Genomic DNA, 24,193 nt, shown 5'->3' with positions numbered 1-24,193 from the left:
TAATATCCTTAATTATCTTTGCATCTGCTTGTAGGGATGATAAATTGCATTTCTTTAGATTACCTCATTGCACCTCCTGGTGGCAAAGTAGAGAATCACTTTCTAGAAGTTTGTGATTTACAGCAAGTAGCTGTCGCTCAGCTGAAACTATGCAGTTGTGAACATGTTTAGATTTTGTTACGTGAACACTGTGGGTGTCCCTCCACCTGAAGCTGTTGGAAAGTGCTTGAAGGCCTGAGAAGCATGAGCTAAATGACGCCATATTCCTCCTCGTCTCTCTGTGAACGTGCCGGTCCTGTTGCACCTCAGTCACTGATGTCCATTTGCGTTATGCTTTATGTGAACTTCCATGAGAATCGGCTGGTTCTTTGTGTGTTTGTATTGGCTTAAAGCAGGGATGTCAAACTCATTTTACATTGTAGACCACATATAGCCCACTTTGACCTTAAATGGGTCAGACCAGTGAAACCAATGAAAAATGTGCAAATTATAGAAAAAGTTAGTTAATTTTGCAGACTGTCCTGTAATTATAAAATATAAAGTTTATAAAGTTTTTGCTAATTTACCTTAGACAGCAACTTTCCTATCATTTAATTTTTTTGTCTGTTTAATAATTACTTTGGAGTATGACTGTCAATGGATATGAGCAATCTTTATCAACAGGATGATCTGTAAAACCTATGAAAATACAGGTAAAGGATAAAATCTATGCACTCCTTCACATTTTCTAAAGCCGCACAGTGGGCCGCATACATGTCTTCGCTGGGCTGATTCTGGCCCTTGGGCCTTATGTTTGACACCCCTTCCTTAACGAGATTGTGAATGCCTAACCATTTATTTTTCTTTTTGTTGACAGAAAGTAGTGACTGCTTTGGACAAGACTTGGCATCCAGACCACTTCTTCTGTGCTCAGTGTGGAGCCTTTTTTGGTCCAGAAGGTACCAGCACAGTCTTTGGCACGTGTTGAACTAGAATGCTTTCATTATTATTATGAAAAGAAGAGTGCAGTGTGAATCGGTGATTCTTTGCTTCTCTTCTAGGTTTCCATGAGAAGGATGGAAAGGCGTACTGCAGAAAGGATTACTTTGACATGTTTGCCCCTAAATGTGGTGGATGTGCCCGTGCCATCCTTGAGAACTACATTTCTGCTCTTAACTCGCTCTGGCACCCTGAATGCTTTGTCTGCAGGGTGAGTCACCGGGTGTATCTGCAGTGTGTTAGAATCAAGAGAAGCCTCTCCACAGAGCACTTTTGTCATTAAAAACATCTGCTGTGTCTTCCAGGAGTGCTTCACGCCATTTATAAATGGCAGCTTCTTTGACCACGACGGCCAGCCATACTGCGAGGCTCACTACCACGAGCGCCGTGGCTCGCTGTGCTCTGGCTGCCAGAAGCCCATCACCGGCCGCTGCATCACAGCCATGGGCAAGAAGTTCCACCCCGAGCACTTTGTGTGCGCCTTCTGCCTCAAGCAGCTTAATAAGGGCACCTTCAAAGAGCAAAATGACAAGCCCTACTGCCACGCCTGCTTTGTTAAGCTCTTCAGTTAGACTCTGTGCCTGTGTGCCAATGTGTGTGTACATGCGTCTACACGTTTAATGTCTAAATGCACATGTGGATGTATGTGCACTTGTATGTCTATGTGCATCTATGAGTCAGTGGTTTTTCAGACAGGAGGCGTTAAGGTGAGAAATGTTTCCTGACTCTTAACTCCTGATACTGGAGGGACTTTCCGGGTTGCCCAACCTCTTAGGGTTTGGCCTTTTACACTTTTACTAAAGAGATTTTTAACAGAGCCCAAAGAGATTTTTATTTTACTCCTGTGCTTGACAGGATAAGGGAAATTGTTTTTTTGGGGTTTTTTTTAAATTTCCCCTTCTGTGTGTGTGTGTGTGTGTGTGTGTGTGTGTGTGTGTGTGTGTGTGTGTGTGTGTGTGTGTGTACATAAGTAAGCATATGAGAATCAAGATAAGAGCCCTGATTTGCAAATGATTTTCTGCCCCCGCTGCAGGACAACATCCTGCATCATGTGGCAACGAATCTATGTTGGCTAGTTTAATGCAGATATGTAACAGTTGCTTGATTGCATGGACCACGGAGAGTTGAGTTGCGCAGTTTAAATGTATGTGGAGAGTTGAATACACAGTGCTTGACTAACGAGTGTTTAAAAAAAAAAAAGTATTTTTCTAGATTTGGAAACTATTGAGGTGCCATTTAAAATAACTATGAAAACTCCCCATATGTACATAAATATGTATATGGAGCGCATATGTACACTGAGACACACACTGAACCATTTCTCCTTTACTTGTTTAAAATACTCGTCCAGTCTCAGCACACGCCAACAGCAGCTCTTGATGAGACCGTCTTCAGGTGCATTTTCTAAGTTGGTCCTCCTGACATGAGTTCTTGTTTTTTCTACAGTTTTTCTATGGAAATGAACCCAGGTGTTTTCACAGTTTAAACATAGGTTACTCACATTTCTGCTCACATTTCTAGCGTGATTATTTCCCAATAAAAGTGAAATTAAACATTTCATTTGATTTCACTTATATATTATATTCTAATTATATACATTAGAATATAATCATATTGGATCTGTTTTTGGAACTGGTGCAACCTCGGTGTGTATGTGTTCTTTACGTAAACAACTTTCAGATGAAATCGAATGACTACAAAAATAAACATGGGTCAGTGAGGACGGTATAAATAGTTTGGCTGACATTGTGAGAATTTTTATATATTTTTTTAATTTATGAGGAAAAAAATGCCAAAACAAAGCTGATTTCACAATAAATGAAAGCAAATTTTATTCAAAATAAACAATGTCTCATTTACACATTTTGCTGTTGCTACTAACGTACATTTATCACTGTTTTAAATCGCATTAATAAGGCCGGGGTAAAGATTTAAGATGTTTGTCCTTTTTATTTCAATGCATGCTGACTATATGTGGAGTTTGATCAGCACCAGCTGCCAGTTGCTGTTACAATCAGAATCTAAATTTGTATACGTGTGAAACGCTCGAGTCTGTGACACAACTGTGTTTTGTCACAGTTTTGATGGAAATTTATATATTTTTGAGCTGCAGAGGCTCGGCCTGATATGCAAAGAGCTGGCTCTGTTGACATGTAGCCTGACAGTAGTTTACCCTGGTCTCATTCCTTCACACACACGCACGTATACCAGCTTGGATTCCAGTGTGTCAGTATTTTCTTCAGTATTTTTTTTTATATGAATTGTTATCCTGCTGTCGGAGTGATATTGCTGCAAAGCTCACAGATGGAAGTTTGATGTGAGCGTTAGCTGGACAGAAGTCACAACATGAAACCAAGCCAGGGCCAAGCCTTTAGCAAAATTCACTTAATGACTTTTAGCAGCTTTTTTGTTTTGAATTGTATCTTTTTTTTGCCACATAAAGATTGTGGGTTTTTTTTCTTTTTGACATTAATCTCTATAAATTTAAAACTATTAATACACGGTATCCATATCCAGATTGTTTTTACTTTGAGAAAATATCTCTTGTGCCAAATGTGTCAATGCAATAAGGTCTTATACACTGTGGAGTTCTCAGCCTTTTCCTGTGATTCGACTCCTTTTGGGCTGAACTCTGGGAGGGCTTCATCTGCTGTGGTGCATCTTAACCCCAAACTATACACTGTAACAGACAAACCGAGGTGAAGCCTCCTGTACCGAGTCATTCAGCAGACACTGTGGTGTTCACCTGTAGCAGATTGAGAGTACTGGATGTAGCAGGGGCAATGTCGACGTTCCATTACGGGGTTGAGTCTTCAGTTAAAATGAGAATGCCTCATAAAAAGAAAATGAATTCTGCTCGTGTATATTTGTCTTCTTACAGGTATTGCCTTATAGTTTTTGCTTCTTTCAATGAATTCATGAGAGAAATTTAAGCTTTTTACTGTTAATGCGGTTAAATCGACTTTGCTTTTTAAATGGAGACCTTCATGTGATCTTTTCTCTTTGTGGGTGGGGCGTAAGCCTATGTGGGTCCTGATTCTTCTGCAAATAAAATATTAAATATTTATTTCTGGCCTTGTTTTTTCATTTTTACATTGTGTGCACAGTACTGTGCAAAAGTATTGAGTCACTCTCAATTTTATATTTTGCTCTCAAGGAGTCAGACTGGTGTTTTTCTTTGTTTGTTTTTTTTTAAGTCTTGTCTAAAGTAGTAGTTCTCCAAGATTTCTGAAGGTCTTTCAGTTTGACTTTGGCCATTGGCTTTTTCCTTCCACTCATTCTCAGTCTACTCCTTGCCTTTGACCATTTTCAGAGGAATTATTTCTTTTTTCTATTGTTTGCTAAGCCACTTAACACCGAGCTATGAATCATTCATGCTCCTGGCTCAATAGATAAACTAATGTATCTTTAGGAACTGTCTTGTTGGTCTCATCAGAAATTGTATCAGTGGAAGGGTGACTGTCAAGAAGCCATTCTTAAAGAAGGGAAATGGCAAGTAAATCAGTATTGATCTGATGGAGTGATAAATCCAAATTTTACATTTTTGGTTCAAATAATCAGTATGAACAGAGGTAAGGAAAGAAGTACAACAGTGAGTGTCTATAGCAGGGGTGTCAAACTCAAATACACAGTGGGCCAAAATTCAAAACTGGAACAAAGTCGCGGGCTAACATTAATATTTATTTAAAAAAATACTTCCTCCAGATATAAGAATGAATCTTTGCTTATGGACTCAAACAAGTTTTGCTGAAAAACTGAATATGGAACAAGCAAAGCTTAATACTAAACAATATATATATTAGCAGTGTAATACCAGTAGGCCAGCTCTAATAGTAATTTGGTATGGCTCCACGGGCCAAATGTAATTAAGCTGCGGGCCAAATTTGGCCCATGGGCCAGAGTTTGACACCTATGGTCTACAGCCTTCTGTAAAACATGGTGGAGGCTCCATCATGATTTGGGGCTGCATTTGGTGTTGGGACTCTTTTCAAAGCTGATGAATTATGAATGCAGAAAAGTACAGCTAGGTTTTGATCCATGCAGTACCATCTGGAAAGTGTCTGATTAGCAACAACTTTAATTTTCAGTATAACAGTGATCCAAAACAGTGTTAATGCAATAAAAGCATGCTTGGATAGTGTCCCATTATGTTGTTTTTTTAAAAAAAACTTAAAAGTACAAACCCTTGTAAACTGAATTTTCATGTTTCAATGAATTGTCATTTTCCTTGTAACTTTTAAAAAAGATGAGGGTGGGTTTAAAATTTTGCATAGTGATGTACATTGTAGCGGAAGCGAATGGATGGAATGGATGTACATTGTTCAGAAAACTCAGGACTGTATTAAAGTTGGACTGTAAATAGAGTGATGCAGAAGAAATTGTAGTCAACATTGTACAAGCACACACTGTGTACGTCTAACAATTTTTATTTCACATTATCAAAGGGATCATTAGAGTTGGTAGGAAACATTTATGCTGGTTCTACCCTGTCAGCTTACAACCTTAAAACAGGTGTATGTCTGCTGAAATAATAATTAAAAGAGAAAAATCTTTAAAAACATTTTAATTTATTCAAACCTTTATAAGAGGTTGATTCCCTGAATAAGTTAAATAATCCAAAATATGGCAAGGCATTTTGGATTCCTGAGGTGAAATAAAACTACCTCAAAAAGTTCAGTAAACATCGATTATGAGCAAGTCTCTGTGTTCCCACTCAAATAAAAGGTTACCAGATCACCAGGTTAATAAACGTGACAAACACAAGGACATGACAGTGCATCTCTCCGGTAAGGAAAGATTCTGATCTGAAGTCTGAACTCGGTGAGAGCTTGAAGCTTGCCAGTGAGCACAGACAGCTGTGGAGTGCTGTCCAGAATCTCCAAGTATCTAAGATGTTGCAGGTGACGAAGCTGCAAGAAATCTTGCTCCGGCACACGTTCATGGCGGATTTTAAGACTTTTGAGCTTTGGAAACAGCCGTGGGATTTCAGCGGTGCGAGTTCCCAGATGTGAGGGCCAGGTGTCTATATGGAGGTGGAGGAGATTTGGCAGCTGCACCGCTATGGCAGCCATGTCCTTTGAAGTGATTCCTGCAACACACAGTGTGAGACTGGTCACGGTGGCTGGAATGGAGGTGATGTACTTATTAACCGGGGGGCCCTTAACGATGATCAAGGTTGAGAGCTGAGGTAGGTCATGCAACCATGTTTTGAGGCGACAAGGAGACAGTGACCACATTTCTGGAATGTCGTGATGTGAGTGCTTGAAGAAGACAGACAGATGTTTCAGGCCAGGCAGGAACTGCAACCCGTGCGCCGGCAATGAAGGATCCATGCAGTCGATGAGCTCCAAACTGGCCAAAGCCAGTGAACCAGCGTCCCCTGAGGGACCTGGACTTGGCTTAGGATCACTGTGACGATAGGTACACAATATATGCACACCTGACAAGGAGAGATGCTTCAGTTTAGGCAGGCACGCGAGTGTGGAGTGCAACATCCACATAGTTTCTCCAACGATGCCCACCTGATGACAGATAAGAGAGTCGAGGTTTTTAAACTGGGACAGCACAGAAATGAATTTACTCACTGATGTGGTAGGGAACATAACGCCACACATGCTTAAGTAAGTCAGCTTCTCGGGAAGAAACAATGGGAATCTGGAAATGTCTAACAAAAGATCAGAGCAACTGCTTCTTAAAACCAGACGTCTCATATTTGGGAAGTCCTTCAAGCAGCTGAAACACTCCTGGGAGCTTTGGTCCATTACCACCGTGGTGAGGATAGGAAGGAACAGAGCGAGCTGTTTCCAGTGTTTCACTTTGGTGCTCTTCATCACTGCGCTGGAAACTTTTCTATGACGAAGAGTGTCCCAGAACTTCCTGTTGTATGAGCCGTTTTTAAAATCCAAAACCACTGTCCAGTTTTTCCACAGAGATCGGTGATCGACAATTGTCTTAAAATACTTGCAGGTTGCCCGGACGTTTAACTTTTCTGTCGCTGACAGATACCCAAAGACGTTATTCCAGACCTCAGGAGGCAGCTTCGAAGGGTTCTGTGCCATCACTTTGCTCTGCGGGCAGATGTCTAAGCGGGCTCGATAACACCGTCACACTAATGCAGTCCCAGAACTCCTTCAAGTAGAGTGCCACAAACCACGCTTTCTGCACGAAAACTGCCACGGAAGTACTAATAGTGACTTTAAAGTGATTGACACAGAATTCACCCAATAGTTATGAAGGTAACGCCCATAGCTGAGTTGTGATTGGTTATCTTTTTTAATACATATCCCTCCCGCGCCTGTCCTCTTCCTCTTTCTTTCACGCGACCCTACTGCGAGGTACGGTTTTTTCCCCCTCGCTTGTTAATAAACCGAAATGCTCGGTCTTTATAGGATTAGGCCAAATATTAGTTTTGTATTCGTGCGATAAACATTTAAACCACTTAACGGGATATATTTTGTATATTTTAAACATTCAATAGGTGTCATTTAGCCAAGCGAGGCCTGTTAATAGAGCGCTAGGGTAGCTAAGGGTAGCCGGCTAACCTTAACTATCGGCCACATGTCCGGAGTGTAAAGTATTGACCAATTTCCAAAGTACCGTTAATATCCTTGTTTTTCGTCCTTTATTTACAGATCCATCCTTGTCTTTAAACCAGCTGTGTAGCGATCCTTGGAAGCACTGCAGAGATGCCCAGGGAAGACAGGGCCACGTGGAAGTCCAACTATTTTTTGAAAATCATCGTGAGTACCTTTTAACATAAATGCACTAGGTCTTTGTTTCTATAGCATGGACACCATAATGAAATTTATGTGACGCACAGTGGTGTATTTACAGCAACTTTTGGATGACTATCCAAAATGCTTCATCGTGGGAGCAGACAATGTGGGCTCCAAGCAGATGCAGACCATCCGTCTGTCCCTGCGTGGGAAGGCTGTGGTGCTGATGGGTAAAAACACCATGATGCGCAAAGCCATCCGTGGCCATCTGGAGAACAATCCTGCACTGGAGAAGTGAGTTTACTGGCAACCTTTGTTTTATGATGCATTGAATTATCAGTTTCTGTGTAGCAGGTTAGTTACGGTGCAGCTTGTGTCGTGCTGTATTGTCGTTCCCCCTGCTAAAATTAACCTGTTTCCAGCTATCCCTGTCTGTCTACACCCCTCGGACAGCCAGGGACGCAAGGTCTCAGACATCTGATAACTGCTCATGTTGGTAGAAATGATAATCTGCTTGTGTAATTTAAGTTTATGCTGGGATTTCACAGGCTCCTGCCCCACATTAAGGGTAATGTGGGCTTTGTCTTCACGAAGGAAGATCTGACTGAGATCAGAGACCTGCTGCTGGCCAACAAGGTTAGAGCCCTTTAATAAAAAAGCTTATAGATAATTTAGATCATGTCAAAGTGCAGGATAAGTTACAATGCAGCTTTTGCAGTACTGCATTGTCGTTCCCCCTGCAAACAGTAAATTGTTTCCTCGCTATACCTGTCTGCCTGCATCTTTTGGCTGCCAGGAACGTAAGGTTTCAGACACCATAACCTGAGTAGTTAAGATCTTAAAGATTTGGTTCTAACAGAGTGGTCTATTAAGGGTTACCCTCTCTTGTATCCCAGGTACCTGCAGCTGCCCGTGCTGGAGCCATCGCCCCTTGTGATGTGACAGTGCCGGCCCAGAACACTGGTCTTGGTCCTGAGAAGACCTCTTTCTTCCAGGCTCTGGGTATCACCACCAAAATCTCCAGGGGAACCATTGAAATCTTGGTGAGTTCGATAATTATACTGTTTTACACACAGGTATTACTCACAATGCTAATGTGTACTTTAAAAAGGGTAAGATTTGAAAATCTCTGCTTCCGCTAATCACTCTGTATGTCTTTGTCCGCCAGAGCGATGTCGGTCTGATCAAGACTGGAGACAAGGTTGGTGCCAGCGAGGCCACACTGCTAAACATGCTGAACATCTCTCCGTTCTCCTATGGACTCATCATCCAGCAGGTTTATGACAATGGCAGTGTTTACAGCCCAGAGGTGCTCGACATCACAGAGGCTTCTCTACATACCAGGTTCCTGGAGGTGAGAATTGGCTGAAATAATTTGGCATGAGTTGTATCTGAATTTTCAGTTTCTCAAAAGTTATTTTGGCCTCTTAGGGTGTGAGGAATATTGCTAGTGTGTGTCTGGAGATTGGCTACCCCACTTTGGCTTCTGTCCCCCACTCCGTCATCAATGGCTACAAGAGAGTCCTGGCTGTTGCTGTGGAGACGGACTACTCCTTCCCCCTGGCAGACAAAGTATGGTTTTTACATTTTTCATACAGCTCTTGCCATTCTCAGTGTTAACACACGATACTTGACTTGGACTTGAAAGTGAAGTTTTGCATTAACAGAGAACTAATGACATCCTTCACCCTCACAGGTCAAAGCCTTCCTGGCTGACCCATCTGCATTTGCTGTCGCAGCACCTGCAGCAGCTGCTGAGACTGCCGCAGCTCCAGCTGCTGCTGCTAAGGAGGAGGCCAAGGAAGAGTCTGAGGAATCAGATGGCGAGATGGGCTTCGGTTTGTTCGACGAATAAAATACAGCGAACAGAACCACATCTAATAAGAACATGATTCAATAAATAATGCAAGATCCATGTGCTGGTGTTGTCTCTTTATTAGTACAACTAAAAGGAGATTGTAGTAGTCTTTGTGGTTGAAAATGACACTTTGTAGTTGAAATGGAAAGATATAACAAGGGGAGTGAGTCCTTTCATAAGAACATTTCAAAAGCAAATGGACTGTAGACGTGTAGTCATCGTGACAAGTTGAACTGTAAAAGCTCATACATCCAGAATTGGCGCACTGCAGAAATTGAGCACTAATTCCTAACGGGTCATACAACCGGTTCCAAATGTCTGGAGGCCTCCGGCAACGTCGACTTTCTGCCGGAAGCTCATCTGACAACATTTCCTGTTTGGGCGTGTCGTATTTCGGAATAAAATGTTTGAGATGTGTCGTTTCATGTTTACATTAGAATTGTTACATTGAGAAAATAGCAACTCCAACGCATTTATTAGTTTGAAACCCATAATACTAAGTGTAAATGTTGTGCGTTCACTTGCATTTCGAGGTTAAAACTAAATTACTGCCTTGTACATCCGTTTGACAGCATGTCATCTGCAATGTCTTTGGAATGATTTACTCTTGCCAGTTCAGAAATTCTTGAAATGAAATCTACACCACCCTCTACAATTTAATAAAAAAAAAAAAAAAATCCGGACTCCAGAGGGTAATGCAATTGTCAAAGAAATAAACTTAAAAATTACTGTCGTCACAACATTTTTCCAGTAAATACTCATCTCATTTTATTTTGAAAGCTTTGGGCCGGAAGTTGCATTGCTTTGGCGTGGCTGGAAAGAAATAGACGCGCATTCAGCTAGTGGGGCGAACCTCTGCTATGGCTGAGGTAAGTGTTTTTGACTTATTTGATCTGAAAATACTGCGTTAGATTAATCTTTAATCGGATTTACACGTTTGGTGAGGTTTGTTGCTTTGGGTAATGATTAAAGCTTAGATTGCCATATTTTCTAGCGACGGTATTGGTCGTCAGCGCAAGCTAATATTTTTTAAGCTAACATTAGCCCATAACCGAAGCGGGTGTTGGTTTGAAGTGTAGTTTTTGACAATTTCCAACATTATAAATAGTTATTTTCATCATAGGGTCATAAAAAAGCCAGCTGTTACGATGACTGTTTGCTTTTAGGTTATGTAATGTAGTGTGTGTCTGGTTAACGTTGGATATTAGTACTGTTCGGATAAACAGAGTTTAGGTGTTGTTAGCTTACAACAGATGCTTGCTTTTCCAACCATTCTGCTCATTAAATTAATATGCATAAGAGTAAATTCTTTGTGTAGACCCACAGCTTACAGGACCTCCAGCAACCAGCTGTGTCCTCCAAGGTGTTCATCCAAAGAGACTACAGCTCAGGCACCATATGCAAGTTCCAGACCAAGTTCCCCTCAGAGCTTGAGTCAAGGGTATGTACAGAGTTAACCTCCATGCCATGGTTGTTTCCTCACTGCTTTAAGTTTATGTTTTTAAAACTGCTCCTGTGGTTTCAGATCGATAAGCAGCAGTTTGAGGAGACCATTCAGACGCTAAACAACCTGTATGCAGAAGCAGAAAAACTCGGGGGGAAGTCCTACCTGGAGGGCTGTCTGGCTTGCCTAACGGCCTACACCATCTTCCTCTGCATGGAAACACATTATGAAAAGGTAAAACAAAAAAAGGGTTCACATCAGAGTCTTATGTTATGGGTCACTGTACCTCAAATCATTGTGGAACTTCTGCTGAACCATAGCATATTTGGCTCAAAATTGTATGTTTCAAGGCATGACAATGTATATACATGTATATAGTGATTTCTGTGAGATTTTACCTTCATATATCAAATAGAACTATTTGAAAAACGTTCTGTCCACATTTCAATTTTTGAGGCATGAATATCTCAGAATATTATCTATTAAAATAATGAACCCAAGTTTTCATTCCCCCCTCCCCCCTCCAAAGGCCAACTGTCTTGGAGTAGTTTTATAATATAGGTTGTGTTTAAAATGTACTAAGAGGTTTAACAACTTCACAAGTACAGATGTAATTTTTCTTGTGCATGAAAATAAATTTAGCAACACAAATAAGAGGGCATTAATAGCTTGTCTCACGCGACTGGTTGTTGTGTCTACACGCACTGGGTAGTCCGATTAAAGACCCTGACCTTAAATGCCTCTAACCCAAACCTAACCCTGATAACTGCCTCTTAGTGTATTTTAAACTTAACCTGAATTAAATGACTTCTCTAGGGCAACGTGCACACTTACAGAGTGACTGTTAAAAAAAAAGAAAAAAAAAAAGATGGAATGACTCTTACATCGCCCTCTTTCTGTGCTCAGGTGTTAAAGAAGATTGCCAGATACATTAAGGACCAGAATGAGAAGATCTATGCTCCCAGAGGCTTGCTGCTGACTGACCCCATAGAGAGAGGCCTCCGAGTTGTATCCTTAATTCAGCTGCATGCTTACTAGAGCTAAGTTCTGTTATAACAACAGTCATCATGCCCCACAAACCACCAACCCTTGGTCTATTTATACCTATATACTCAAACAGCGTATTTCTGTCACTTTGTGAGCACCTCAGTTACACATTAAGTCAAATATAAATGTTTATTGACTTTATTGATTTCATTTTATATCTCTACAGTAGTTAAGTATGCTTTTGTTCTATAGACAAAGGTGGATTATCTTCAGTTACTCTACCCTTTTTTAAGAATCACGTGAGAATTGTAAGCTGGAGTCATGTGGCAGTGAATCTGGTTAAATTGTGTTGTATATTGAATGAATTGAGAAATGTTGGAAAAATAAATATAAGTAAAAGTAAAATCAGTGTCTACAACCTGTAGATTTTAATAAAAGTACTGATATTTGTGGCAGTTGTTTCAGAAACATTGCAAAAAGAAATCGGAGTATATTTTATGCATTTTTTTCCCCCCTCCTAAACACAGATTATTTTTGTTGATCACATAGCACTTTGTATTGGCCTTAACTTGTTCTCTTCAAGGTTGAAATTACCATCTTTGAAGACAGAAGTATTGGCTCTGGAAGATAAAAGAATCCATTCAGGTGCAGCTTTGATAAAGATTTGACTTTGCTCCACTGTGTTGTTCATTTCTATTGTTAAGGAAATCTTTATAATTCAACTGCATAATATAAAATAAGCCAAGACAACACTAGAAATGTGATTTACTTTCAGTTGTAACAGGGTTCTCTCTCTCCCTCTCTCTCTATTGCTCTACTCTGTAGGTTGAAGACTCCTTATCTTTCTGACAGCACATAATCAGAGTCCCGCTTCACCTAAATGTTGTATAGAATTTTGATCTGATCCTCTTTTTTCCCCCCTGTTATTTATAAGTGCTCTACTTTCTGCCTAACCTTATATGTTTATAAATGTCTTCATGTCTTTTTATACTCATCATGACCTTAGTTGATAAAGACCAGTCTCTATGAATTGTGCCATTGTGTTAAATGCCATTTTTGATTATGGTAGTTTTGTGTGATTTGACTTGTGTGTTTTATAAAAGACAAAGTAAAAAAAAAAACCCTCAAAAAACATTACTGCTGTAGAAACAGGTTGGGATGGAGTTGTTGGTATGGTTTGGGGTAGTTCTCCACACAATGTGTTTAGCCACATTACTGTTGTTGGCATTGATGATGCAGATGTTCTATCCGTGTATGTATGTCACCTTTTTTCTTGTGCTGGAGCAGATCATGTCTTTTTCACACTTGCATATTGGGATTTGTGAGCTGAAGTTGGGTGACTTCCAAGATGGAGCATGTTTACCTTTTTAATAAGATCACTTCAATAGTAACATGTCCTTCTCCTTCACTAAAATCTTCCTGAATCGTGCTCATCAGCCCTACATGTTTGTCAAACTTCCTGCAATGTTGCAAACAACATCCCCTTGTTCACAATCACCAAACAGTCCGTGATTGCTGTATATGGTGTTCGGACAACTGGTCTACTTTTCTTACAATTATTATGGTTTATCTAAATAAATAATAATTTCCTGAAAACTGTTGGGCTGCTGTTGATTAATTTCAGAGTACGCATTTATTACACATTTAGTTTTTTTCTTTTAAAAGAGAATGAGATGTGATATTTTGTGTTTGACACATTTCACTCACGATAAATATGAAAACTTTTATTTTGAAGTAGTCAGAGCGGAAGTCCCACTGCGTTGGTCTGACCCAAGTCAACGTTTGTTTCCGGAAGCCAAAGGATACTAGCTACCCTGCGACTTTTATTTGTAGGCGCTTTCCCTTGTTCGAGCTCTCCATCGTGCTGAAACTACAACAAATCAATACTGTACGCTTCAGCCTCAGCTGTAAGAGTATTCGATTTAATATTCACAGTTATTAACCATAGCTAGAAAGGCGGTTAACATTAGCACCACTCATGAATTAATGTTAAGCAAAGAAAGCTAGCTTTGGTTTAACTTTTAATTGCACATGTAAACACCGAAGATGCAGCTAGTTTTACGTGTTTGTTTGGCATTAGCAAACGCTTAATATTGCCTTGTTCAAGTTATGTTGCTGGCTAGCAGTGGTGATCACTGTCACTTTTCATTTTGATTTTTAATTAGGACGAGCGAGGAAGTTCACTTCACCCTGTTGTCAGCAGGACCCGACTTTCTTTCTCCGTCCACCCTGGCGTTCCCCTGTTTCGATGGAGTGTATCTTCCAAAACAAGAAAACAACTTCTTGCATCATGTCCTGGATGAGCTGGAAACGTACCAACAGAAAAACAGCCACAACAGGTAAAGTTAAGAAAGATGGAGCAACCCGAGCAGTTTCATCACATGAAGTGATCACTTCCTTCTCGGTTATAGTGATTTATTAGTGAACGTGTTTAGTAAACATACACAGGTTAACACTGTGTAAACAAATGGCACATGTGTTGAAACTCCGGTTTCCTACATTCTAAAGAAAACGAATAGGATAGAAACAGACAGTCATGCCTGATTATCACTGTGCCTTTTGTTTCATTAAGGAGATAATAAACACAGGCACGGGAAATCAAAATATCAGATCAGAAATTTAAAAAAAAAAACAATGTAGAATACTGGGTATCATATTCAGATTTTCTACCACGGAAGCCAGTTGTCTCGATTTGCTTGAACCTCAATTTTTTAATACATTTTTAAATTCTCTTTCTTTACTGAGCTACATTACTGTAACCATTTTCACTCATGCACTTGAGCCTAGACACAAACACAAAGTGAGTTCAGAATCACTTACCCTAGCACTGGCAGTCAGGATGTGATCACACGAAGATGGTTAGCAGCCTGCTGAGTTAACGCAGAGTTTACCCTGTGTGTGCACATTTACTGATAACTGTACTGGCCACAAAAGGGCTGATTTTCCAAATCAAGATTAAACTATTAAACATGTAGCGCTTTGGTCAGTGAGACTGGGAAAAAGTTACTGTATTAATAAGTTTGGCCTATTTGAGGCCAAGAAAATAAGTGAGCAAAAATGCTGAATCTAAGTTAACAGACCTCAGAACAGAACTCTGTCATTAAAACATGGAAGAATCTGATGCATTAAAATCATGTAGTTTAATAATTCAAGCTTAAAATTCAGTTTTTATTTTTTCAGCTGCAGCCTCAGTGTTGTCTGCCAATCTGAGAATAAATGATAAATATTAAAACAAAATTAAAACGTAGCTTAGTCTATTTGGTTATTTGAAATAAGGTCAAGTACTAATAGGTGCTCTGCTTTACAATCAGATATTGACGCTTATACAGAAATATAATTGTAGTTATAAAACAATAATTAATTATATCAATAAAAGTCAAGGAATAAAGTTACATATGGGAATCTGTATTCAGTACCGTTGTTCATCGGGGAAACCCAAAGTCATTAGAAAAACTTGAGACCCTCTTAGTGTCTGTGCACAGAAATCCGAGGGATCTTCCTGGAATGGTGACACTATTTTCTGGAGAACTGATTCTTTCCAAAAGATGTCAGCGTCTGCATGTCCAAACTGTCAAGTAGTGTTTCAATTTAGGGTCATGGGGTGAACTGGAGCTTTATCCACCTTCCACTGGGCGAGGTGCACTGTTGATGTATTGCCAGTCTAATACATTGGTCGTGCATAGAGACAGACAACTATTCAAACTTAAGGCCAATTTAGAACCATTCATTAACACAGCATGTATACCGTTAGGCTCTGGGTGAAAGCTTAAATACACCTATACAAACACAGAGAGAACATGCAGTGGGCATTTTTCCTGTCCTGTCGCCATGCTAGCCCCCCAATCCTGGTGTTTCCAAACAATCTGAGTCCATAGAATTTCCAAAACTCAATTTTAGTGCTCCTGAAATGCCAGAATAGTATGGGAGCTCAGCATAAAATCAGTTTTAGCCATTATTATGGGGTTGAACTTTGGTTCATAGAGGCAATATTAAAAAAAAGGCACTGCAGCTATGAGAAAAATGTCTAGTCATCATGAAAGCATTATTCTAAGTCCCCAAACTATAATGAGCCTGTTAATGGGTCTAATAAAAACTGTTTAACCAAATATTGAATTGCAAAGTTCTTTCAGATTTTTATGTTAACAGTTTACTTTGGAGTTTTCTGTGATTGTGTTTGAAATTTATGTTTTGTGTGTTTGTTTATAACACATCTTTAATGTGTACTGTGATCTTTAAGCCTAATCGCTCCAAGAACTATGTGAATAAAAATGCTGCTGTGTTTACTTGATCAAATAATGTCTGCTGCCTTGTGTGTCCCTGTCCAGTGTGCTGCTGTTTCCTCCCTTACCCAGCAGACTGCGATACCTGATTCACAAAATCATAGAAGACCTGCCAGAGCTCACCACCTTCTCAGTAGGGGAGAGCTGGTGCCGTAGGGTGGTGGTCTGCCCTTGTGAGCTCAGGTTTGTTGGCCAAACTTTGGTCTGTATGTCTTATGCATTTTTGAAAAAGACGTTTATTAACTTTAAGAAAAAATGTTTCTGTAGGAGTGAGGTAGAGGAAGACAGCGACTTGGAAAGCAACAGCAGCTTGTGTGAAGAGCCCCTAAGTATTAGGGAAGAGAGGGAACGCAATATCAAGCCTAAACCTTCAATCCCACCACGAAGCCGAGCACCTAAGAGGCCCGACAAGCCCCTCTACATGCCACGAGCCGCTCGAGAGAGGCTGTCGTTACGAAACTCACAAGGCTCCACAGCTGGCTCTGAGTCATTGAGTTCAGCTTGTGTTGATAGAAGCTCTGTCAACAGTTTGTCTGACTCTTGTACTTGTCCTGAATCTATAGAAAACACAAAGCACTCACTATCTAAACAGGAATCATTCCCCAGTGTAGCAGACAGAGTCCCTAAACTGTCTGCAGACAGTTCAGCAATGTGTCCTCATGAAGAAGAAAAGTTGGTGCTCAGGCTGGATGAAGATGAAGCTTCAGTCTTGGAACAGACTCAGTCCCAGTTTGCTGAACTGACTGTGGAGGAGGATGAGAAGGAGAAGGACGAGACTGCAAGTGTGTCACGCAGTCTCCAGACAGAAGACGCAAGCACAGACAAAGATGGTGTAACTGCAGAGGTCAGTTCTCACAGACTTAATTTCATGGTGTGGATGTATGCATACAGTCTTTTAGTGTTGCTGTACTTGCTGCCTTTTGGATTAATCTGTGCATTTCAGAAACTTAAATATAATGGTAACATTACATATATGTGTTTCTTATTTTAGATCAAGGCACATCTAAAAGAAGGAGTCTCTGTTGCCATTGAGCACATCCACAATGACTACTCTATGTATGAGAATGTTTCCATCGACTCAGACGACTTTCGCCACGTGATTGAGATCTATGACTTCCCGGTTATGTTCAAGACCGACGACCTTCTTGATGCTTTCTCAGAGTACAGGTGAGAGATGACACACCTGTTCACTGCTCTGTCCCTTTGTTTCCAGTCATATTTTATTTTACAATGTGGCCCACGTACGAGTGAAAGTTCTCTTTGTGATAGTGTAAAGGAGTTTAATGACACATTTAATCCCTCAGATATTTTAATATTAAAAAAAAGAAAGAAATATAATTTCAACAACACATCTCAGTTTTTCTGCATGATAAAGAAATGCTGCTTTGGGCAAAAAGTGTAAGAAATAAATACGTATGAATGTTACAGAAAAAGTTCTGTTAGGTGTGCAGACGGCCTTTTAATTCAAATGAAATGAAAATGATCATTTTTGTTACAGAATGTCCTCTTTTTAAAAAAAACAAAACAAAAACCCTTTGAACCTGCTACAAAACCCATAAATTTCCACAGTTGATAGTGAAAAAAAACTGGAAATTTCTGTTATTCAATGGTTTGTCTATTAGTTATTTACTTTGGTGTAGTATGAATGGTCATGCATGAGGTCTTTATCAGTGGGAAAAGCTATAAAACATGTGAAAACACAGTTAAATGTCTAAAATTTACATCCTTCTTCCCATTTTCCAAAGCTGTCCAAGATTGCTAGGCCAGATTGGCTGATCCTGGCCCCCAGACCTTATGTTTGACACCCTTTGTCTAGAGTGTTCTGCTGTGAAACCATATATAACCATATATAATTCATTGTACACAACAAATCTGTCAATGCTTTCAACTGTCACCTTTAATATGAAACGTACATGAATGTATATATTCTAAAAATGTCACTAAAAACTGAACCATAATATGGTACAATTACACAGGTATATATTACTTTAGCTATCTCAGTTTTCGTTGAAACCGTCTGATGTAAATCCAGAAAATATCTCACCCTCAACCGACTGATGTGGCCACAAAATTGCTTAAAGTGCTCTCTGTCTGCCTCAGTGATGGTGGAATGAAGATCAAGTGGGTGGACAACACACACGCTTTAGGGATTTTTTCCAGCGAGTCAGCAGGTGAGCGCTTTAACTGCACGATGAATGAGATGTTGGGTTTGAGGTTTAAAGCTTATGATGTGAATAAAAAAAAGAAATGTGTCTTCTTACAGCACTCCATGCTCTCTCTATCTGCCACCCACTGCTAAAGGCGCGAGCACTGGCTGATGGGAGTAAAAAAGCTCAAGGCAAGGCCATCAGACGAGCAGGTGGGAGATCCATAGCAGCGATATATAATGTATAATATGGCGTTTTTGGTTTTTTTTTAACAATATGGTTGTTTATGTGCCTCCTTCCAGAGTTCATCCAGCCAGTGAAGGAACGTCCGAGGACAGACTGTGCTGTTGCTAGGCGGATGGTAACCAGAGCCTTGGGCATTCAGGGGCGAGGCAGAGTGCAGCGATATTGAGGAGTGCCAACATCCACTACAGGTGAGCGCGCTAATAACAGCGACAGGTTAGGTTTTAGGTTCCCGCAGCTCACATGTTGGAAATATTTTTATGACACAGAAGCACTTGTTACTTGTCAAGCATTTCATTTTATTGAAAACATAATGCTTTCCCACATTCATCCATGCATACAAAATAAAAACAGACAGCAACCAACAAGTATCCTTGAATTGCCACATTTAGAAAAACAAAATGTACAAAACCACGAAGAGGCATTTTCACATACATGTGTGGTTGTTACAGCACTTCCACAATGTAATCAAATTCCCTGATGGTAATAATTTAACACAACTCAGACACCGATAAAGAAAGGGAGAGGATGTGCAGAACAAGAAGATGAAAATGTGTGTGTGGTGTGAATAAATTAAAAATATTTTCAGAAATGTATGTGTCAAGTATGTGAAAGGCTCTTTGCAAGATGTTGGTACATTAAGTGCACGGAGGCTCTAATAGAAATTTTAAAATGAATCCTGTTTTCAGTTTGTTATAATGAATCCCTCTGAGAGCAGGAGTTACTTATCAGACATGCTGTATCCACAGATTGTAGCACATTGCTCTGCAGAGATAATCATAGTCATGTAATGTATTATTATTAAAACTGCTCACAGTTTTGAGTCAGTAATTCCTTTAACTATTTACTGTTGAGGCAAATGTCTCTCGGTTCAGCTGCGAGGCAACAGTACAGGCTGTAGCACCAGATTAAGCACAACACTATTTTCACCCGTTCAAACAGAGCTCAGTCCAAGAGTCGTGGTCTCTCATGTCGTGATTTTTCTTTGGTTTAAAATGTTCTCCCAAACACTGGAAACTTTTACGCAGGCGGCCCTCGTTGGCATGGGTTATTTAACGAGTTACCTGGCTACAATCCTCATGGCATCTCTCCTGGTAAATAAACATCAGATCAAATCTACACTGTACTAACACTTTTTGAACATCTGAATGCAGTTAATGGTTTAGTAAGCAAGCATTTCATTTTCCCATTGAGTCATTGTTTATTGTACCAGATGAGCCCAGAGCTCACAACAATCCAGCACTGCTCCAAGGAAGCACATCTGCCCAGGCCCCCCTCTAGTGGTTGTCAAATATTAGTCTGCACCCCCCCATCCACACCAATGTTGACCTGTCCTTCTCAGGTCTACCTGTGAGAAAGCTGGTTGGTAAGCAATCCAGGAAATGTTTCCTCCGTTTCTGAACTCAGTGTGCCACCTGTTAAGTCAGACAGGAAGAGGACAGTGAAGAGATTAGCAACAAAAGCCAAATGTTTTAGTTAAAGATCTCCTTGGCCTGTAAATGGTAAATGGCCTGTATTTATATAGCGCTTTACTAGTCCCTAAGGACCCCAAAGTGCTTTACATATCCAGTCATCCACCCATTCACACACACATTCACACACTGGTGATGGCAAGCTACATTGTAGCCACAGCCACCCTGGGGAGCACTGACAGAGGCGAGGCTGCCGGACACTGGCGCCACCGGGCCCTCTGACCAATTAAATCCTTATTAAACCCTTTATAAAGCTCCCGGGTAAACAGATGAATGTTAATTAAAGACAGTAACAATTGCTTTAAAATGGATAAAAGTGCACCATTTGTTCATGAACGGTGATGTAATGTGATGATAAAGTGATAGCACGGCTATAAAAAAAAATCCAGTTTGTGATTTTTTTTTTTACACTAAATTAGTAAAACCTTTGTCTAAAGACAGACTTTGTCCTTTTGTTTTCTACAAAAAGGTCCAGCAGAGGTCTGCCCTCCTTTCACTTCCTTTCCTTTCTCTGAAGAGACTCAAAAGTGGCCATGTTTGAATCTGTGACCATGCTGAGTGATGACTGCTCACCCTCACTGATCAGCACAGCAGGCACAGTTAAGAAGAGGCCTGAGAGTTTAATGCCCATGCCGCCATCATCATCATCCATCCTGAATGATCTTTGAGCAGGAGCTGCTGTGCTGTATTTGAAGCTGACCTCTGACCTTTGTACATTACTACGGTGGTGCCTCTTTTTCACTGTTAGCCTGACTAATAATGCAGTTATCATAGTGATTTCAGATGGGAGGCTTATTTTGATTTTATTGCATGCTGACTCAGAACCTGAAATTTCTTTCAAGGGTGTTTGATTTCCAGGCAGGTTTTTTTTTTTTTTTGTTTCAGATTAATTGGAAGGATCCATGGATGGATGAATGTGTTTTTTTCCCCCTTGTTCTCACCCTGCTGATGCAGGTGATGAATTGGTTGTGTAATTCTACAGAAGTATTCATTCCTTTTTAACTTCATTTGAAGTATCTCAGGATTTGGTCAGAGAAGTACATTGTGTATAAGAGTAATGCAGATCCGCTAACAAACAGATTTCATAAATAAGATAAAACACTATTTGTTTTTTTTAATTCTAAGATTTTAAGTTTCCGTTTCTGTTTTAAAAAACACTTTTTTTTAAAGTTGTATAATAATAGATTGTTACCTGTGTAATTAACACACAAATACTTAAAGTATAAAGTTCTTCACATTACAGGAAGCTTTGGTAAGGAGCTTTGAAACGTTCAGTGTTACCTGTTCCTCTAATGTTATGTTGGCTTGTTTTAATGCCATTTTTTGTCACTGATGTCTCATCAAACATCTCCTGTTTGTAAAATATCAAAATGTCATTGAGAAACTGTAAAAGTTTGTATTTAGTAAAGGTTCTACATAAAAAGGAGGCTTCCTCTGAAATCATCCTCTGTGCCTGTGAGTCAATTAAATCTAAATCTATTGAGTCGTTTCGGTGCTAAAGACGATTCTGCACAATTCTGTGAAAACAGGAAAACTACAAGTTTAATGTCATATTTTATATGACATAAGAAAAGTTTTTATTATGTAGACCTGTCCTGCACGATCCCAAAGTTAAAACTGCTGACTATGCTGCTGTGAACTGGGCACTTAAACATCACACAGATACAGTAGAACAGTTATTTTTATAAATGGTCAAATAAGGTTAGGAGAAGGGGAGTTAGCATTTAACGCTCAGACTATTCAGGTGCAGACTCTTTGTGGCTGAAAACCTCAGTATTAAACTGAGTTTGTTTAAATGTAGACCTTTCTAAAGTACAGTCCCAAGCACCACTATTTTTTTTTACTGAAGAATATTTCGTCTTTAATGCAGAGGGTAAAAAGATCCCTTTTACCTGTATGACAGTTATATGTCCACATCCGATGCCCATCGTATCGGGAGCGGCACTTCATTATGTTGTTAGTGTAATCTGATTCCGCGACCTCATGGTTTGGGTTAATTACAACCTGGAAGAAGGAAAAACAATGGTTGTTAAAGCATTTCTCTTGACACATTTCAAGTCTTTAATTAGTTTTTATGAGAACCAAATAACACAAGTGTAAAGACCAGCAATAGAATAAGATGATAATAGAATGACTGATAATGCACAAAAGAGACTGAAAGAGTTCATCCTTCATCTTAGATACTATAAATCTATGCTGGGCTAAATTTGTTCTAATATAAAAGTTTGACTTTAACCAACTCCTGCTCATTTGGTTTAGAACCGCAATCAGAGGCTCCTTGGGCTTACAGCCAGAAACAGGCAGATGCAGAGCTGTGGAAACTGTTCGTGCCTGTTTGATCTAGCAGACTCTGCTGGCTGGAGATGAGACATCTTTCCAGCAGCAGATGTGCTGTGTGGACTACAACCAGACAGCCACAGCAGACGTTTTACCTGCAAGATGTAGTCGCCGGGCTTCACGTCTGTGATGTCGATCCACTGGCAGTCAATGTCATGCCTGTAGGTATCCCAGCAGCCAACAGTGATGCCCTGTGCGCCGAAATTTGCACACTCGTACCTCTTTTGAATTCCTGGATTAGGAAAAGGTTACAAATTTTGTGATGAGGTCACGCTTATGCAGCCCAGTAAGCTCATTTCTTTCATTAATTAAAAAACATACAATAGATTACTAATATTATTGTATTTGAATGTATAATTTGCTAATATAAGGAGTGTCTGTATTTACCCTCATCACAATAGGTGTCTTCAAGACAGAAGCTGGCCTTGTGGCCCTCTGCCACTTTAGTGCCGTTCAGACTCATCAAGTCATAGTGGGTGAAAACTTCCATACTGTGGTAATGCCTTGATTATAAAAAAAAAAAAAATCATTTCACACTAATATAAATGTTTGTAACATTTACACTTTTATCTAGTAGCTTTCCTGTCAGATAAGTTTGGCTTCCTCTGAATTTTTACAGGAAAAAGCAAAAAGTTTTCCGTTTGCACATATCTGTTCCAGATGCGTCACCTGTGACAGTCGTGCCAGACCCACGACTGAGGTGATGCCCGCGGTCTGAAGTCTGACTGGCCATTGTTGTGGATCTGGGAGGAGAAGCGAAGAAGGCGGCGGTAGGAGCTAGGGTCAGCTTTGTCAGCACTGCCGGACAGACAACGCTCTTCATGGGCACACTGCAGAGCATACATGGGTCTGTCCTCCAGATATGTGGTCTGCTCCACAACCTGAGCGTTCAGGACCAAGTCAGGGGCCGCTGCGAGCAACAAGGAATCGTGCTGATTTAGAGCATGAGGGTGCACAGAAACTTACACTGAAACTTTTATTACATTTATATTGAACAGCTACAAAACTACAAGTGTTTCATTCTTTTTAAGTGACCCAGTCACAACCCTCAGTCAGCATGTATTATACCAATGTCCTCAAACTATTTTTCAATTTCCACAATAAATACTTTAGAAACATAGCTTCTAACCCATGTAAGGTTCTAAATATATATGTTATGGTTTTCTGCAATTTCTTACTCATTGTACAAGAGACCCCAGCAGCAAAGCGTCCACCTCCTTTGGGACAGACAACATGTTTCCCGTGATGCAGGCACTGCTCCAGAGTCAGCTCAGTTCCTGAACACCTCACCCCGCTCATCACCACAGCATCAGCTGATGAGTCTCCTTGCCAGTACCATGTTTCCTGTTATAAGAGAAGCATAGGAAACACATTATACACTACACAGCATCAAGACTGATGCAAAGCTTGATACCCCTGTGTTACTGTTAAAAAGTTCAAAAACAGAGCTTGGCTATAACAAAACTCTCCAGCAACATATCTACTACAGTCCTGTATGTTTGTTTAATCTATACAAAACTTACTGCTGCTAAGCTATGCATATACAGCTAGGCTCACTTCTTTCTGTTAGCTGCAATCAAACAGATCAGCCTCCTCAAAGTAAGATAAGATAAGATAAGATAGAACTTTATTAATCCCTCGGGTGGGTTCCTCTGGGAAATTCGACTTCCAAAAAAAGCACAGCAACGACCAAAGTTACAGTTACAGAACTGTTATATATATATACACACA

General features: G+C 40.1%; 5 protein-coding genes and 1 non-coding gene across 8 annotated transcripts in view; 5 read left to right on the top strand and 1 right to left on the bottom strand.

The window, feature by feature from the left end:
* The window catches only part of LOC113022750 (paxillin-like), a 37,524-nt gene extending 34,701 nt beyond the window's left edge, over positions 1-2,823 (top strand). For all 3 annotated transcript variants that reach the window (XM_026168493.2, XM_080301389.1, XM_080301390.1), the window contains 3 exons: positions 857-938; positions 1,041-1,189; positions 1,284-2,823. In XM_026168493.2, the coding sequence (XP_026024278.1) occupies positions 857-938; positions 1,041-1,189; positions 1,284-1,550 (498 nt within the window). In that variant the 3' untranslated portion in view covers positions 1,551-2,823. The remainder of the gene's footprint in view (positions 1-856; positions 939-1,040; positions 1,190-1,283) is intronic.
* Positions 2,824-7,192: 4,369 nt separating this feature from the next.
* On the top strand, positions 7,193-9,609 carry rplp0 (ribosomal protein, large, P0). The gene is made up of 8 exons (XM_026168489.2): positions 7,193-7,313; positions 7,611-7,718; positions 7,813-7,988; positions 8,243-8,330; positions 8,591-8,737; positions 8,863-9,048; positions 9,126-9,266; positions 9,391-9,609. The coding sequence occupies exons 2-8, from the start codon at positions 7,665-7,667 to the stop codon at positions 9,547-9,549; spliced, it is 951 nt and encodes a 316-aa protein (XP_026024274.1). The 5' UTR covers positions 7,193-7,313; positions 7,611-7,664; the 3' UTR covers positions 9,550-9,609.
* Positions 8,381-8,510, top strand: LOC113023113 (small nucleolar RNA SNORA63). Its single transcript, XR_003272507.1, has one exon. It is a non-coding gene; the product is annotated as a small nucleolar RNA SNORA63 (small nucleolar RNA).
* Positions 9,610-10,279: 670 nt separating the features above from the next.
* Positions 10,280-13,579, top strand: golga7 (golgin A7). Its single transcript, XM_075410375.2, has 6 exons — positions 10,280-10,421; positions 10,871-10,993; positions 11,078-11,230; positions 11,903-12,004; positions 12,567-12,628; positions 12,809-13,579. The coding sequence occupies exons 1-5, from the start codon at positions 10,413-10,415 to the stop codon at positions 12,612-12,614; spliced, it is 435 nt and encodes a 144-aa protein (XP_075266490.2). The 5' UTR covers positions 10,280-10,412; the 3' UTR covers positions 12,615-12,628; positions 12,809-13,579.
* Positions 13,580-13,750: 171 nt separating this feature from the next.
* Positions 13,751-21,568, top strand: r3hcc1 (R3H domain and coiled-coil containing 1). Its single transcript, XM_026167149.2, has 9 exons — positions 13,751-13,890; positions 14,149-14,322; positions 16,309-16,446; positions 16,531-17,107; positions 17,255-17,430; positions 18,364-18,434; positions 18,527-18,622; positions 18,713-18,844; positions 20,595-21,568. The coding sequence occupies exons 4-8, from the start codon at positions 16,685-16,687 to the stop codon at positions 18,820-18,822; spliced, it is 876 nt and encodes a 291-aa protein (XP_026022934.2). The 5' UTR covers positions 13,751-13,890; positions 14,149-14,322; positions 16,309-16,446; positions 16,531-16,684; the 3' UTR covers positions 18,823-18,844; positions 20,595-21,568.
* Positions 18,932-24,193, bottom strand: part of loxl2a (lysyl oxidase-like 2a) — a 25,518-nt gene continuing 20,256 nt past the window's right edge. Inside the window, exons 9-14 of the mRNA XM_026168488.2 lie at positions 23,641-23,806; positions 23,132-23,372; positions 22,850-22,965; positions 22,558-22,694; positions 22,018-22,129; positions 18,932-20,068 (exon numbers count right to left, since the gene is read on the bottom strand). Coding sequence (XP_026024273.1) covers positions 19,998-20,068; positions 22,018-22,129; positions 22,558-22,694; positions 22,850-22,965; positions 23,132-23,372; positions 23,641-23,806 — 843 coding nt within the window. The 3' untranslated portion in view covers positions 18,932-19,997. The remainder of the gene's footprint in view (positions 20,069-22,017; positions 22,130-22,557; positions 22,695-22,849; positions 22,966-23,131; positions 23,373-23,640; positions 23,807-24,193) is intronic.

This window comes from Astatotilapia calliptera, chromosome 5 (genome assembly GCF_964374335.1).
Source record: "Astatotilapia calliptera chromosome 5, fAstCal68.1, whole genome shotgun sequence".
In the NCBI taxonomy this organism is placed as follows: domain Eukaryota; kingdom Metazoa; phylum Chordata; class Actinopteri; order Cichliformes; family Cichlidae; genus Astatotilapia; species Astatotilapia calliptera.
This window is presented reverse-complemented; position numbering and strand designations above follow the sequence as displayed.